This window comes from Denticeps clupeoides, chromosome 12 (genome assembly GCF_900700375.1).
Source record: "Denticeps clupeoides chromosome 12, fDenClu1.1, whole genome shotgun sequence".
Lineage (NCBI taxonomy): Eukaryota > Metazoa > Chordata > Actinopteri > Clupeiformes > Denticipitidae > Denticeps > Denticeps clupeoides.
The window spans coordinates 14637256-14653020 of NC_041718.1; the positions used below are offsets into that span (position 1 = coordinate 14637256).

The 15765-nt window shown below is 43.5% G+C and overlaps 1 protein-coding gene across 2 annotated transcripts in view; it reads right to left on the reverse strand.

Annotated features, from left to right (window-relative positions):
- The window catches only part of igsf21a (immunoglobin superfamily, member 21a), a 176478-nt gene that overhangs the window by 23685 nt on the left and 137028 nt on the right, over window positions 1–15765 (reverse strand). For both annotated transcript variants that reach the window (XM_028998117.1, XM_028998118.1), the window contains exon 5: window positions 1411–1526. In XM_028998117.1, the coding sequence (XP_028853950.1) occupies window positions 1411–1526 (116 nt within the window). The remainder of the gene's footprint in view (window positions 1–1410; window positions 1527–15765) is intronic.

Here is a 15765-nt window from a genome sequence, read left to right on the forward strand (position 1 = left end):
AATTAATATTAGTACTATGAATTTATCAAAAAATATGGGTTGGTTAACTGGTTCATCCCATGAAACCTTAAGAAGAAGCAGTTTAATGTGTAAAATACTGACCCACTCCCAGTGATGTCATTTTGTATAAGAGCATCAGCAATATGTTAGACAATGTAATTAATATTTTTAAAGAACCCCTTCCCATCAGACCTTTTTACCATCATACATTGTTTCAGTTTGACTAAACCTGACATCTGCAATGTGTTAATTCCTGGCCATAGCAGGCCCTGGCCACTAGTGGCCGCCACTGGACTTAATAACCCTGGTGTATTTTCGTTTTTAGCTGGTTCGCCCGTGTTCAGCATCCTTCCCTTTACACAGTTCAGTTCCCTTGTCCTGTGCTGTGGCTTAATGTATAGGTGTCTGGATGTAACTCCCGGAAAAAAGTCCTTGGTAGAACGCCTTATGGGACCATTGTAAGTCGCTTTGGATAAAAGCGTCTGCCAAATAAAGTAAAGTAAAGTAAAGTAAACCATATCCCCTTGTTTTGTTATATTTTTTTGATTGAAAATGTCCACTCGACCCTGTGCGCAATTAAAACTACATTACAAAAATAATATTTTTTTTCACACAATTATAAAGTTGTATTAGAAAGATCTGTCACATGTGTGAGATTTGGTACCCTGAGAGGCTTTTATAGTTAGATGTCGCTTCACTTTGGTTGATCCATTGTTTTGTATAGTATATAAATATAAAACAAAACAAAGCAAAACATAAAAGTGAAGTGAAACCTGCAGTGCACAACGAACAGACATTGGCCATTGCAGGTGTGCACACAGAATGCTAATTTCGTAGCTTCATGAAGTTTTTGTGCGTGATGACGTCAAAGCTGGGCCGCACAATGAATGTGCGTGGTGTGCAGGCTCCGTGGCTAAAAGCTAATGACTATAGACCGATAGTGCAATTCTCCCAGGGTGGGCACAGGACTCAATAGTGCGCTCTGAGGCCACAGAATCTGGCCTCGGAGTGGCTGTCGGAGAGAGAAAGAGGACCCCCGATGAGGTGGCGGAAATCATTTTCACCTCGCGCTCTCCTCTCGCTGGGGCATTAATTGCTGAAGATTGGGACCGAAACGCATCCGGAATACATTACAGTACGCCCACGGAGCATGATTAATGGCGGAGCGGGGTTTACGCAGCGAGGGGCTGGACTCACGCCACATTCTCGGGGGCCGAGCTCCACCGTTTATTTACGCGTGGGGTTGTCATCTGAATGAGGGGGTGAGCAATTTCGAAACGACAACTCTGGAGCCATTCTTCTCAGCACGGCAGTTTTAAATAGGCTACAACCTTCGTAGCCTCTTCGTATAGGTGAGGTATTTGTGTGTGTGTGTGTGAGTGTGTGTGTACATGTGCAGGGCTGACTCACCGTCGGAGCAGGTTTACCTCCCTTGGCTGTGCACACCAGGGTGAAGTTCTGTGCCTGGTACCGGCTAAAGGGTGCAGGAGTGTTCTCCGCCAGCACCGAGATATTGTTAGGGGGAGCTGTTGACAAGGACAGACAAGGACAGAGGGGACATTACAGCACATTATGACAAAATAGCACCATGACATGACCCTAAAGCACAGAATATTGCTGTACTCCTGCTATTCCTGACGTCTCAATCGGCTCCAGAGAATATTTATGAGTGCGGTGGTCTTGATTACAGTTTGAATTTGTGGGGCCAGGGCCATTTTGGTGTCATGTCCCTGCCAACACAAATCCATTTTTTTTCAATCCAATGCTATTACCATATCAGTCTCTCCAACTTTATTCTGTTGGGGATTTTATTCTGCTTTATATCAGATTATTTGTATGTCATCTACACGTTAACACGTCACACTTTCTCCATTCATTAAGAAAGTGAAAGGGGGAGCAAGCTTGCATGTGGAACACAAGATTAAAACCATATATTTACTTATTTGATTTTTTTAAACCAGGGCCATCAGAATCCTCTCAACTCCAAACTGAATTCTCAAAAATCAATGCAGGTGCATGTTAAATACTGACCCCTTAAATCCAATGTGCTATAATTCTCTTCAACAAACACTTCATATTAGTCATCTGCTTGTCTTTCTGTGCTTTAATGAGCGTGAGAAAAGAAAGCTGCAAGCAACTAAGTGCACTAAACATCGACCTTACAGGTCGCCTGATGGAAACGGCTGCCTGAGAGTCATTACGAATTCTGCAATGCCCCCACCAAAGACGTTCGAAACCTTAGGAGTGCAATTAAACTACAGCGAGGAAAGGCTTAAATGCTATCACATCAAGCAACTATCTTAATCCCTAACAGGATTAAACTAGCCATTGTTGTCTGCTGTGCATGAAAAAGCATATCTTTTAATCATTTAAAAATTTTCATCGTGGATTATTGCAGTGTTGTCTGGTGGAAAAAGTGCCAGTTGATCTCAGGCAAAACACAGAGAAATTTTCACTTGTGCAAACATGGATGCCAGGGTGCAAAATGAAGTTGAGGAGATCCTGCCAAGGAATTCCAAAGCCACTTATTGTAAGGACTCAAACGGAGTGGCATTTGTATTTCATTTGTATTCATTTCACTGGAGCTTTTGTAGTGTCAACAGGTTTTACTAAGACTTAGCTAATGCACTATCCCTTAATGAGACACACAGACACATGGAAAACAGGAAGTTCTGTCAAATTACAGATGGGAATATCTTGAAGTTAACTGGGATGGTGAAAGTCTGGGTCTTCCGAGAGAAGGTGGAATTAAACTAGTTGAATGTTCCAGGCTACTGTATGTTTGAATCCTCCAAATTGATTTGACATACATCTCATATTCCATGTGGTCCATCTGTAATTGAAGCCCCCTGTGGCTCAGGATTGACCACAGGGTTGAACCAGACCACAAGATCTGCACACCACCATCTCTGACCACTTAAGACATTTTATTCATAATGACAACACCTTAACTTTGCAGTCTTTACTCTTTTAAAAAGTAATAAGACTTACTTTAAAATTACTTCTAAGTAAGTTTTGGATGAAATTCTTAATAGGATAGATGGTTGTAATATAAAAATAAATCAATTTACTGGAACAGTGAACCTCGTAAAGGAAGAGTTAACAAATAAATAATGAATACATTTCCATGTTAAAGTAAGATGCTGTGGTGTCAGATACAGATACTGATACATATACTTCGTTCTCAATCATCGTAGAGCTTTTCAGGTAGTAGTAACCAGATTTTTCGGGCAAAATAAAAACTGTATACAGGTATAAATGTAATCACATTGGACATTGTAATCATTAGGAATGTAAAATTCTAAAGCATTGTTAAATGTGGCCTAATTTTTATTTTAGGCATACTTAAAAAACAAGGCTTTTGCAATTCATTACAACGTGCTGACAGCAGTTCTCTTGATGCATTTATAGATGTAGCCATCCACAGAGCAGACAAGCTTGTCCCAATTGTGTCACTTGGCCACTTTAGCACCTGCATGTTAAGAGTCTGGTGCAGCAGGTCCTGCGGCACCCAATCACGCTCCAGCGTGGGACAGGATTCTTTCCGCTGACTGCACGCTCCATTGTTCATTTCCAGCCATACGTTCCCCATCAATAAACAATTAGGAGGTGAGAAAGCACGAGAGATGGTCTTTTTTTTCTTACTGGTCCTCCCACATACTGGAATTAATCAATTAACCGCCCTGGCATGTTCGACTCGTGGGCAAAACTGATTTAGATGTAAGAGTGACACATGAAAAGGCTTTTATTTGCCTATTTCCCCAGTCATTTCCCTTCCCTCGTATCTTTGTGTTTTGTGCGCCTTATCGACCAGGAGGCTCGTCGCAGCATTCTCTTTTAACCCCCTCCTCTGATTTCACGCATCCCTCCATCATTCAAACAGCAAACCCAAAAGGCCCAAAACTATCTGGCCCACAGCTGCCCACACAAAGTGGAACATGAAAGCGGACTCCCATGAAGTGTTTAATGTGGTAATGTACCACGCACCGAACCCGATGCCCACCTACGAGGGAAGGCGATGATAGAGAATCATGACGCGTTCGCAACAGCGGAGGAAACCAGATGCTGCGATAAGCCGCGCTTTCATCCCCGACAAATGACGTCTGTCGACAGCGCGCCTCCCATTGATCTGTTCATTCGCCTGCATTTCCGATCATTCGCTCTGGCGGTGGGCCTGTGGTAATGTGAGGATTTATTCAGAGTGTCGGCCTTTTGGAGGGCCTTGTGTTCGAGTTCCTCTGTTTTCATACTTCTGGCACGTTAGCGATCCGTTTTCTTTTTCTTCTCCCCTCCCACTGCTTTTCTCTGCTCTTTATTGCCTCGCTTTTGCTGTGACATGCCTGCAGGACACCCTAGGGACTGTCTGGTAGTGGGCTGTGCATATTACATGCATAAGCTTCACATTTCATCTTTAACAGCCTCTCACTCACTCACACACACACACACACACACAAAGAAGCACACTTGCCCACCAGTCTTGCAGAATTTAAACATCAGTAGCTTCACTGGATGAATGAAGAACTGTGTAACATCACACTTGAGACCCACAAAATAGTTGCTTCCCACGCCACGACTTTTATCTGAGAAAGAGGCCAGTAGTTCATAGAGCTGACAAGCCATGCTCCTTCGCCCCAGATCAGGCCCAGATAGACCCAGTGACCCAGGCGTGCTTCCTTACTATATATATCTCCCAGCCCCAGCGCTCTCACTTCATCCAGCCTGCTGTATGGGATTGGTGCAGGTCTGATAAGGTCAAGAGGCCTGACAGAACAACGTTATGCTGTGACATTACAAGGAAGCAGTCCCACGATGATAAAACAATGGGGAGATATACACAGAAATTTTATCATCAAACACAGGAGAGTTAAGGATTGGTCAAGTATGGCTGTCATATAGTGTTAGTTTGGCATCATGAGCCATCAGAACAGTTTAAACTCCCCATATTCCCTACAGATTCTGTTCCTCTACTTGATGGACGGACACCATCTTCCAAAAAGTATTCCCTGCATTTGATGATGGTGTTGGGTTTAAAATTTGTTGAATGGTGGTCAAAACCCTGGAGAAACCCTGTACAGAACAAAGTTTGGAGAGGGTGGAGCTCTGGACACTGCTGTCAATATGTGACACCGGGTGTTCGGTAGGTCCTGACTTGATCATATGATCTCTGCTGTTGGCAACAAGCCAAATACTTTATGGACCTCTATGGCACTTTCACTTTTATGGCACTTTGGCACTTTTCAGGCAAATGAATGAACCCCCTGCAGTTTTAACTTGCCCCAGTATAATCTGTCATCCATCTGAGTGTCAGTGTTGATGCACATCATCCATTTAGATCAAGGAAGCCACATATCCAGGGACTTCATATCTTGAAACCATACCAGATTCCCCACCCCCCACTTTCTGAACCTGTTCTGTCACCTGTTGATCTGGAATCTCTTGGTTGCTCTTGGTTGATCTCTTGGTGCTCTCTACTATGGTTCTGAGATAGGAGCCGTTCGCAGTTCCGAATCAATAGCACCCAAATGACACTTTGGCATGATTGAAAATAGGTTGGCTCCTCCATGGAAGCCACCGTTCCCTGTGTTTGACACGGCTCCCTGACAGTGGCGCTCGTATCCATTTAGCACTGAAGATGGAGACCTCAGGGCGCTGTGGGAATTGAGACAGCTGAAAAAGATAGCTGAACAGGGAAAAAGATAGCTGAACACCAAATCCCATTCAGACTTGTGCACCAGACACACGTAGCTGACAAAAAAAATTGCTAAATGTTAAAGAAAAAAAAATTTATATAGAAAATCTCACCTCCTTGTCTCAGAAATCCAGGGCAAAAAACACAGTCTCTCCATTTGAAGCTGCATCAATACATATGACAACTGGGGTTTGACAAAGGACTTAAAAGATTCAAGTAAAGACACCAAGAGACCAGAGTTCAATTCTCTTTGGCAAGTTTTTTTTAAGTCACTTTAAAATTCTGATTGGAATGCGACAGACTTACATGAGTCTCCAGAAAAGGAGACTTCAAGAGAAAAAAACCCAAAGACAGAGACAGATGAGACGATGTCCCCTGCGAGCCTCAGAATTGATTTGTGGACCACCTGTCAAGTTCTGTACCAGTAAACACACCCCTGTTCGGTGTAAACTCTCCCTTTCTCACCTCTGAAAGTACGTCCATTAATGTCCCATGTCCCTGTAACAGAGAAATTCAGACCAATCACTTCGACCGCCCACCTCCACTCTCCTCGAAACTCTACTGCCTGAAGCGCCATTAACCTGGAGTCTTTTAAAAAAATAACTGCAAATGGGATTTTTCCCATCTGAGGAGCCGGGCCACATTTAGCATTGCTCCCAGGAGACACGTCTCCCAGGTCTGGTAATTAAAAGGACTTAGAGCTCCCTGGAGACCTGTGTGAGGAGAAGTAAAGCCTCATCACGACCCTCGTCTCTACCCAGGTCCGCCAGCGAGATCTCACGCGGTGGCCGTGAAAAGAGCTGAGAAGAGCTTCAGCTCTGCCCTTTGCAGGAAGTCATTTCTCGATAATCTGTAGCGCTGGGCCTAAATTTTGCTCGTAATAGCATCCCCATCACGCTTTCACAACAACATGACATCTGCGTGTCACTTGTCAGAGCGAAAGATGAGGAACCTGCTACCTTCCTGGCCACCGACAGCCGGATCTGTTTTAATTAATATGTATGATAGTATGATACCCACAATAGACTTAACATTGATTTATCTACGCCAGGACGTCTTTTTAACACACAAGATGAGGGGTGAGCAGCAACCACTTTAGATTCCTAATAAAATTAATGTGTGTGTGTTTTTCTTTTCCACTTTATTAAACTTGTTTTACAAATCTGCTCATTTGATTATGAGCCAAAGCCAATTTATTCAGGTTGTTTAGCCTGACCTCCAGATATGACATGCTTTATTTCAACAGTGCTAAGCTGAAATCAACTGATGAATGAAGTACTATTGTGATTAGCAATAGGCAGAGAAAGTAGAATTTGTATTCAGGAGGAAAAAGATATAGATATAATAATCATATTCACAAATCCATTATAATAATTGTTAAAATATTTAGCTAGACTATGTATTAAACTTGTATAACCATAAGCATTACTGACACAAATGCACGCTGAGCCAGACACTTTGTACATGTAATTTTGGGAAAACAACTTGTCAAAATTATGTATCAAGACTTACTTACGCCAGGCACTTTCTGCAGTGTTTGTGAGCGTTTTGGGCTGAAACAACAGAGTGTCTGGCAACACAGCAGCAGGGGCTCCGCACTGTAACTCCTTCCTACTGCACAAGTATTACGAAATAAATACTGCTGTTTCACACAAAGGATTACTGAGCAGTAAATGTTTTCTAACAGGACAAACTATGAGTCTGACTACTTCAGCAAAGGAGGGAAAAAAGTGACTTCACCAGATGATATTTTCAGAGTGTGTTGTGCACTTTCTCAATACAGATAATTATACTCCCTCACTGTCACATGATTCCATCATATGACTGGGAGTACCACGGAAATGAGGTAACGTGACTCCTATAAATTGGCTAGATGGCCGCTGCCAGCTGCTCAGTCATTGATTGACATGCGTCATCACGACTCGGCTCCTCTCTCCTCGCCACCTCGTGAGACCATTCCTGCCCTGATCGAATCCTTTTCTCCTGAACTCTTTTCTCTCGTCCTGTCCCGTCCTCTATTGTACCCTAACTGACCCGTGTGGTGTTGCGGCTCATGCCGGTTTGCGTTTGCAGAGTAACTCGGAGGGAACTTACCTGCCTCATTGCATTCCACCGCACCGAGGTTCCTCGTCTCCTCCAACATGTGCTCATGTTCTGATTCCGGTGACCGTGACACTCACTCACTTTACAAAACTGCTTAGTCCTGTTACTCAGGGGCATGGCTGCCAGAGCCACCAGCCCACTACAGGGTGCACACACATCATTCACTCAGACACTCACACCTATGATCTATTTAGAGTTGCCAACTCACCAAGTGTATATGCATCTGGATGGTGGGAGTAAATTTGGAGGCGTGAATTAATGCTCCATTTAATATACAGTACAGACCAAAAGTTTGCACACACCTTCTCATTCAATGAGTTTTCTTTATTTTCACGATCATTTACGTTGGTAGATTCTCACTGAAGGAATCAAAACTATGAACGAACACATGAGGAGTTATGTGCTTAACAAAAAGTGGAGACCTGACCTCCACAGTCACCGGACCTGAACCCAGTCAGGATGGTTTGGGGTGAGCTGGACCGCAGAGCGAAGGAAAAGGGGCCAACAAGTGCTAAACACCTCTGGGAACTCCTTCAAGACTGTTGGAAAACCATTTCAGGTGACGACCTCTTGAAGCTCATCGAAAGTGTGCTCTGCAGGAATTACATTTACATTTACATTTACATTTACAGCTTTTATCAGACGCCCTTATCCAGAGCGACTTACAATCAGTTACAGGGACAGTTTCCCTGGAGCAACTTAAGGTTAAGTGTCTTGCTCAGGGACACAATGGTAGTAAGTGGGATTTGAACCTGGGACTTCTGGTTCATAGGCGAGTGTCTTACCCACTAGGCTACTACCACCCAATCAGAGCAAAGGGCGGCTATTTTGAAGAAACTAGAATATAAAACATGTTTTCAGTTATTTCACCTTTTTTGTGTTAAGTACATAACTCCACATGTTCATTCATAGTTTTGATGCATTCAGTGAGAATCTACCAACGTAAATGGTCATGAAAATAAAGAAAACACATTGAATGAGAAGATGTGTCCAAACTTTTGGCTTGTACTTTATATTCTGTGTATTCAGAAATATGTCCACATAGATATCTGTCTTGCAAGCTACAACTATGGAAACTGGGTGCACAAACATGAAACTCACAATAGACTTAACATTGACTTAGCTATGTCAGGAGGGTATGAAACTCCAGGAGTGCCAGGAGGGTATTTTCATGAAACTCTTATTGTGTGTTTATGACAAGGAGACAAAAAATGCAACCCATATGTTGTGTGATGTTTTATTCATGCTTCACTCTTTCTTTCTGTTGTCACCAGTGTACTGATGTTGGTGGCTACAGGTCCGAGTCAATTAGCAAAATGTGCGGTTTGAAGCACCAGCTGTCGAATCAGGCCCTGCTCTGCATTTTAGGCCGAGCTGAGATCACGCCACAATTCGAGTTCAAGTGAGCTTTAGTGTCATTTCAATTTTTCAAGACCTGACTCTGGCCGGAGACAATTCAGTGCAGCCCCTGATTTAACAACTCCAGTGTTAGTACTGTATTACCATTCCTTATGGCCCATTGTATTCATAATCTGTGGTTATACTTCACAGCCACCTCGTATTCAACTGGCTGTTAATGTGTAAAACTCGCAGAGGGAACTACCCACTGGGACAAGAACATTCATGAGCTCAACAGAAGAGCTGCATGCATTATTCATCGCGGAGAAAGCCATAATGTCTCTTTCCCACTTTTGCTCTCTCACGTTCACATTTAATGTCAGCCTCTGGTCTGACACGCCGATTTTCTGCAGTAGGCACCGGACCGGGCTGTATTCTCCACTGGTAACGCGCCAATCTGACACCATCAGGTTGCAGCATCAGACTTCTACCTCCAGATGTGATAGAATAAAGGGGGCATTTATGCGACCGGGGGCATTTATGCGTTCTCCCAAAAGCTTTCATCGGATCTGCAAGAAAACCCTAGGCAGGCTGTGTGGGCCGGACCAAGGCAACGTGTGTCTTTTACCTGTGTGCAAAAGGCCCTGTGGGGCACCTCATCAAAAAAATATTATTTCACAATGGTTTATGAGCTACCTCAGGAGGGAAATGCACATTTGTAGTTTCACTTAGTGTGTCCACTGAAGTTTGGGAGGTCATCTGCTCGGGACGAGCTGCATCCACGGCTTCAGTGGTGACAGAATAGGCTGCAAACTACAAAGTTTCTGCCGCAGGAAGACGCAAGTTGAAAAGAATGCGAGCGACTCTGAGGCCTAAGTCGGCCCTTTGAAATCCCTCTCCCCGGACGAGGCGCACCACGAGATAAAAGACGCCGAAGTGCTTTTTTTAATCACTTTGCCATTGTGCTCTTAGCATTTGCATTTATCCCCCGCCCTCCTCATTTGCATTCGTCATGACAGCACTGTCAGCTCTTATCGGGGTCAGCCCGTTTCCCCCGGGAGTGCAGATCTGGAGAGGGGAGCCGGGCCTGGGTGTGGGTGCAGGGAGAGGAGGTGGGGAGGCTCCCCAACCTGTCAGGCGCGAAAAGAGGGTGACACACTGAGACAAAAGCCTGTGTCACATTTTACAGGTTCCTCAGTTACGAAGCCCATTAATCATGCTGAAGCCATGAATTTTATTAACAGAAAGAGAGAGAGAGAAAGAAGTGAAATAGAGACAATGAGAGAGAGAGAGAGAGAGAGAGAGAGAGAGAGAGAGAGAGAGAGAGAGAGAGAGAGAGATGGTGTAACGTTATGTTAGTGTTCGTATGATTTCACTGATATCGGCTGGTCATAATGGGTGTCACAAGTACAGAGGTGATAAGGGCAGGTAGTTAATCCAAATTCATTTAAAAACATAATTAGACATCCAATTACCTATGTAACAATTACCAGCATTGATTGTTACAATGTTTGGACACAATTTCCGATGACAGTGATGAGATGACACCGATATTTACAACCAGCCAGGTTCTGCGTGGTTTTACAATTTACAATTACAGTATTTATCAGATGCCCTTATCCAGAGCACCTTACAGTTGATAGTTAGTCTCCCTGGAGACACTCAGGATGTCTCGCTCAGGGACACAATGGTAGTAAGTGGAGTCTGAACCTGTTACTTTGTGGTCTTCTGGCTCGTACGTGAGTGTGTTACTCACTAGGCTACTACCACCCAACCTCAACATCTGGTTGACTGTTGAAAGCGCACCACTGTACAGTTGCAGCGAACACCACAATGTTGTCAGGAGTTCCTGGAGCCCATCCCGGGACTTCGAGTTCGCAGGAGGTGTAAGGCCACGTCGCTAACTGCCGTGCAGCCCGGCTGCATCTCGTTGCTCTAAATTACAATTTATTCCTGAAGAGGCATCTAAATATCACAAATATTCCCACTCACATCGGGAACACGGGCCCCTACCACGGGTCCCTGCCAGAATTTTTTATTAACAGCTCCTATCAGGCAAGACAGCTAGCTATTGTTGCTCAAATAGGTCAGTTTAAAAACTAATAATTGTTGAGTAGTCAGTGCAGGAAACTTTCCCCTCCTGCCAAGTTTGCCATTCAGATAGCAACTGGAAAAGAAAGACAGCCTCCATTCACCGGGGATGCTTTCTGAACTTAAGCTCAATCATTCAAAAGCCTCTCTGATGTCTCTGTTCCAATATGATAGGCAATGTGATATGTCACAGCTATATACAGCTTTACTGTCGCTTTCTCCCACTTCTGAGGCTCTCAGAGGGGGGAAGCCAGCCTTGGACTCACAACACCGCCGCTTTAATGAAGACGGGTGGGACATGAGAGAGGATTTTAGCAAAAGTGACACACCCAGGACAAAAGAAAAGGATTTTGTGGAAGATGGAAAAAAAAAACATGAAAGGAAAGCTTGGGAACTGGCAGATGGGCGCCCAGTGCCCAGCTCAGTTTTGGTAATGGCACACTTGGCCCTAGAGGCAGCGTTCCTCCTGCAGGGGGCTCCAGTCCAATCTGCTCAACATTCGCCTCTCCCATCCCTCCTTAGGCCCACCAAGCTGGCCTACGGGCACAGTGGTGCTGACGTTAAGGCTGATTTTTTCTTTAATTAATATTTATGCATTAACGAGCACAAAAGAAAGTAAAATTGGGGCCATAAACTTAACCAAGGCCACCGAGAGTCAGAGAGGGACACGGAGTATCCATCATCCAATTCTCTGTGCTGCCCTGGGCTGAGCAATCAGTCCCTGAGGTGCCTTAAACAAGGCCCACATCACGCGACTGTGGGCCGACGCCCGCAGACGGCCATCCCCCCTGTCTGCTGTCCCTGCGGAGTCTCTTCGAGGAGCCATAATGCCCCATATTTCAGGACAATTCACCCAGGGGTTTGGTGGTGGAGCTGTTTAGGACCGCACAGCACAGATGGAGAGCGACAGCATCCCAGATTTCACCCTGCCCGCATGCACCATTCTGGGTCAAATTTTTTATGTCCTCGAATTGAGACCATGAGTTAACACACCAGTTCTGAAAGGAAGCATATTTAGCATTCAGATGTCTATTCTCCTCTGAGCTCCCACGGGACAGGATCCAGGGGGTAATAATTAAACACTAGAAGTGCTTGATTAATTAATTAGTTGTATTTACATACTACTGAGTGAGTGTGTTTTTAGATTAATGAGACCATTTGAACTGGTAAGCAGATGCTTTTGTAAGATTTTAAATGTCATTTCATCTTACTGTCATCAGCCTTCAAATGCAAAGTGTGAAAATGTGACCATTCCAACACCAACACCACATTTAGATTAAAATGTTCACATTTTGATTGATGTTTTAGTCAATCTGAAAACTCCCATCACGTCCAGTAATGAATCACCTTTGATCAAGAATAAAGAAAATTTTATATATATTTATTTATATACATATACATGTATATATTTATATATAAATGTATATGTATATATATATATATATTAATTTATTTTCCGGGGTGAGTTATTTATGAGTCTAATGGCCTGATTTCTGCACTAACTTCTTCTTGAAGGTGACCGTAATTGGAGGCTCATTGTGCAGTCAGCTGCTCTAATATATGTATTGATCAGGGGGTATATAGGGAAGGAGACTGTTCTCCCCTGTTGACGAGGGGGGAACGGGACAAAGCAGAGACCTTCACCAGCCCATGCTCTGTTAAAATTTGAACTTGACAATGGAACTTCTGAAAACGTCTTTCGCCAGTTAACTGCCTTAACCTAATTCTGCAACAATTTGAGATGATGTGAAGCGAAAGTGAAGTGATTGTGTTTGTGACGAACACAATGCAGTGAGCAGGCATGTAAGACACTGTCTGAGGACCTCATTGGGACCTGCGAGTTCGGGATTTGAACCCACAACCCTTTGATTGTGAATCCGATGCCCCATTTTGACATCAGAATGTGATGATAATGTGGTGACTTAGTATGCCATATGAAAAACATCATGCCATTTCAAAGCCATCATAACAAACACGATCAAACAATGTATATATATATATATATAACTGCTTTCATCCTTGTATGCACACTGTTTGTTCAACTTTATGGAGGACAGCAAATGTCCCAAGGTGATCTGTCACTGCAATCAGATATAAAATACGGCAAACCCTGACAGAGGACATCACAAGCTGATGTTTATCAAGTGTTGCTGCAAAATGAATTTTTGACACCATATTAATGTGGTTAAGGACTTATTGGGAGTCATTACATGAAGGGTAAATGCACCTCTAACCAACCATACTTTTTTTTTATTGCAGCCACTACAGCAGATGCAAAAACATGAACACTTTGCTTGCAAGCTGGGTGGCCATGAATAATATATCATTTCGGAATAAAACGTTGCCCGGAATGTATTGGAGAGCTCTGCCTGTTGATTATCTCCGAGTTCTGGGCCACACGTTCCAGCTGCAGTTGCAGGAGGTTGTGAAGTGTACAAGCGAACACCGGGGGCATGTGAAAAGAGTGGCTGTTAAGAAGTTTGGTGCCGCATGAGGTTGTACGCACAGGTCAGCCCGTGGAGTCTCAAGGCTGCGAAGAGCTGGCGGGCAAAAGAAACACCAATTTTTGAAACGTAGGTAGGAGTAAAGACAGCATGGGACCGGCTTTTTGTCCAGCATGTGCGCCGCCCGGTGAGTGCTTTCTGATCGGGCATGGAGTCGTTCCCTGTGCAATTCCCTCCGTGGGCTTTTGGTAACTTCATGGCTGCCCAAACTTGGCTGTGAGATTTGTGCCCAGCTCTGTTCGCACAGCCAGCACGAGAAGGTGTATAAAATATTTACCGCCCAACTTACATGCCGATTCCATTAATGTGGCGGAAGCTGTCCAGCTCTTCCTGTGTTCTCTTTGGAGAATAAGGAGGGTAGAGGAGAACTTTTCTCCCTCTCGGCCGCTGGAGGAACGTCTGCTTGTTTTATCATGAAGGCAGGGCATTTAAATTTATTCATTAATTCTTCCCCCCAAAAAAAACACTGTCCGTGGCCATAACAGATGCAACACTTGCACTGTAGCTCGAGACGTAGCAGCTGTGAATCAAGCTTGAAAAAAAACCCACCATCTTTCCGCGGCACTCCAAAGAGAAACTTTTCCTTTCTAAAGAACATGCTGTGGGGTAATTTCTGGTGAAGAATACACTTTTCGGGTGGATTTGAGTGCGTGGAATAATTTTATTTTTGCACGCCGCCCAGCGAGATAGCACTGGAACTACCTCATTCTAATCTGAAACTCCCTGCATGTGCATCCTTTATCGCTGCTGTAGAAAGACTGCAGATACGCTTTCAGAGACTGGGCTTCCAGCCATTGTGCGAACTATACTTACGTCTGCAGCCAGGGGGTGGGAATTTGTCAATCTTCATCCGTTCCACAAAGCACCCCCCCCATCACACTTCCAAAATGCTCCTATTTTCCACTTCAGAACTTCCACTACTTTGCAGATTACCAACGAAGCCCAAATGGAAATGGGAAAGGTTGCCAGTGGACATTCAGCACTTTCGTTTAGATCACATTAGATTTCATCAGTGGTTGTGAGGTAGTTAGCCTTTTATTATGAGGACTCCCAGACATGATAATGCTGACATTGAAGGCTGAGCAGGCTGCAGGTACGCCGAGGGTGTGTGATTGATCGGGTGATGGCACACAAAGCAAACCAGCCTCAACAGGAACCATCCACGCCTACCTGAGGCATGAAAAAGTATCCATTTCAGGCAGTGAACCGCTGCTGAGGTGGACTCAGTTGAGTCATTCCTTCCATACAGGAATTTGTTGTAGAAACAGAAACATTCAATGTGTCCACTCCAGTCATTAAATAATAAAAAACATTATTTAGTTTATTTAATCTCACTCTTCGTAATCTCAGATCCTTTCTGTAACTGGTTCACTGAGCCTTTCTTTATTCACCTATAATCATCTTTATAACATGTGCTTACATTAAGTTAAGTGCTATTGAATACAAACACTACTAATAACTAAACAGTTATGATATATATGCACGTATGCCATATGATAAGGGTCTTTTGGGACTGTTGGGCTAATAGCAGTTTGGCAGTAATGTTTCAAATTTTGTTATATTTAATCATTTTCAATTAATGCACAGTAAAGGAATATATAATAAGAAAAATGAGATACAGTATAAATGAAAAAAGAAAAGGGCAGTTTAAATTGTGGAAAACCCAGAATATTGTAATTATTTTAACATTAACATTCAATATTTTTGTAATTCTTTTTTTTGTGTGTAATGATTAGTGATTTGTCAATTTTTTATACACATTCTTCATTAGTGGAACACAAACTTACTCTCCAAACAATTCTTTATCTTCTCTCTCTGCGAATATGAAAAGCTACAGTACAGGCCAAAAGTTTGGACACCTTCTCATTCAATGTGTTTTCTTTATTTTCATGAACATTTACATTGGTAGATTCTCACTGAAGGCATCAAAACTATGAATGAATACAGTGTGGAGTTATGTACTTAACAAAAAGTGGAGACCTGGCCTCCACAGTCACCGGACCTGAACCCAGTCGAGATGGTTTGGGGTGAGCTGGACCG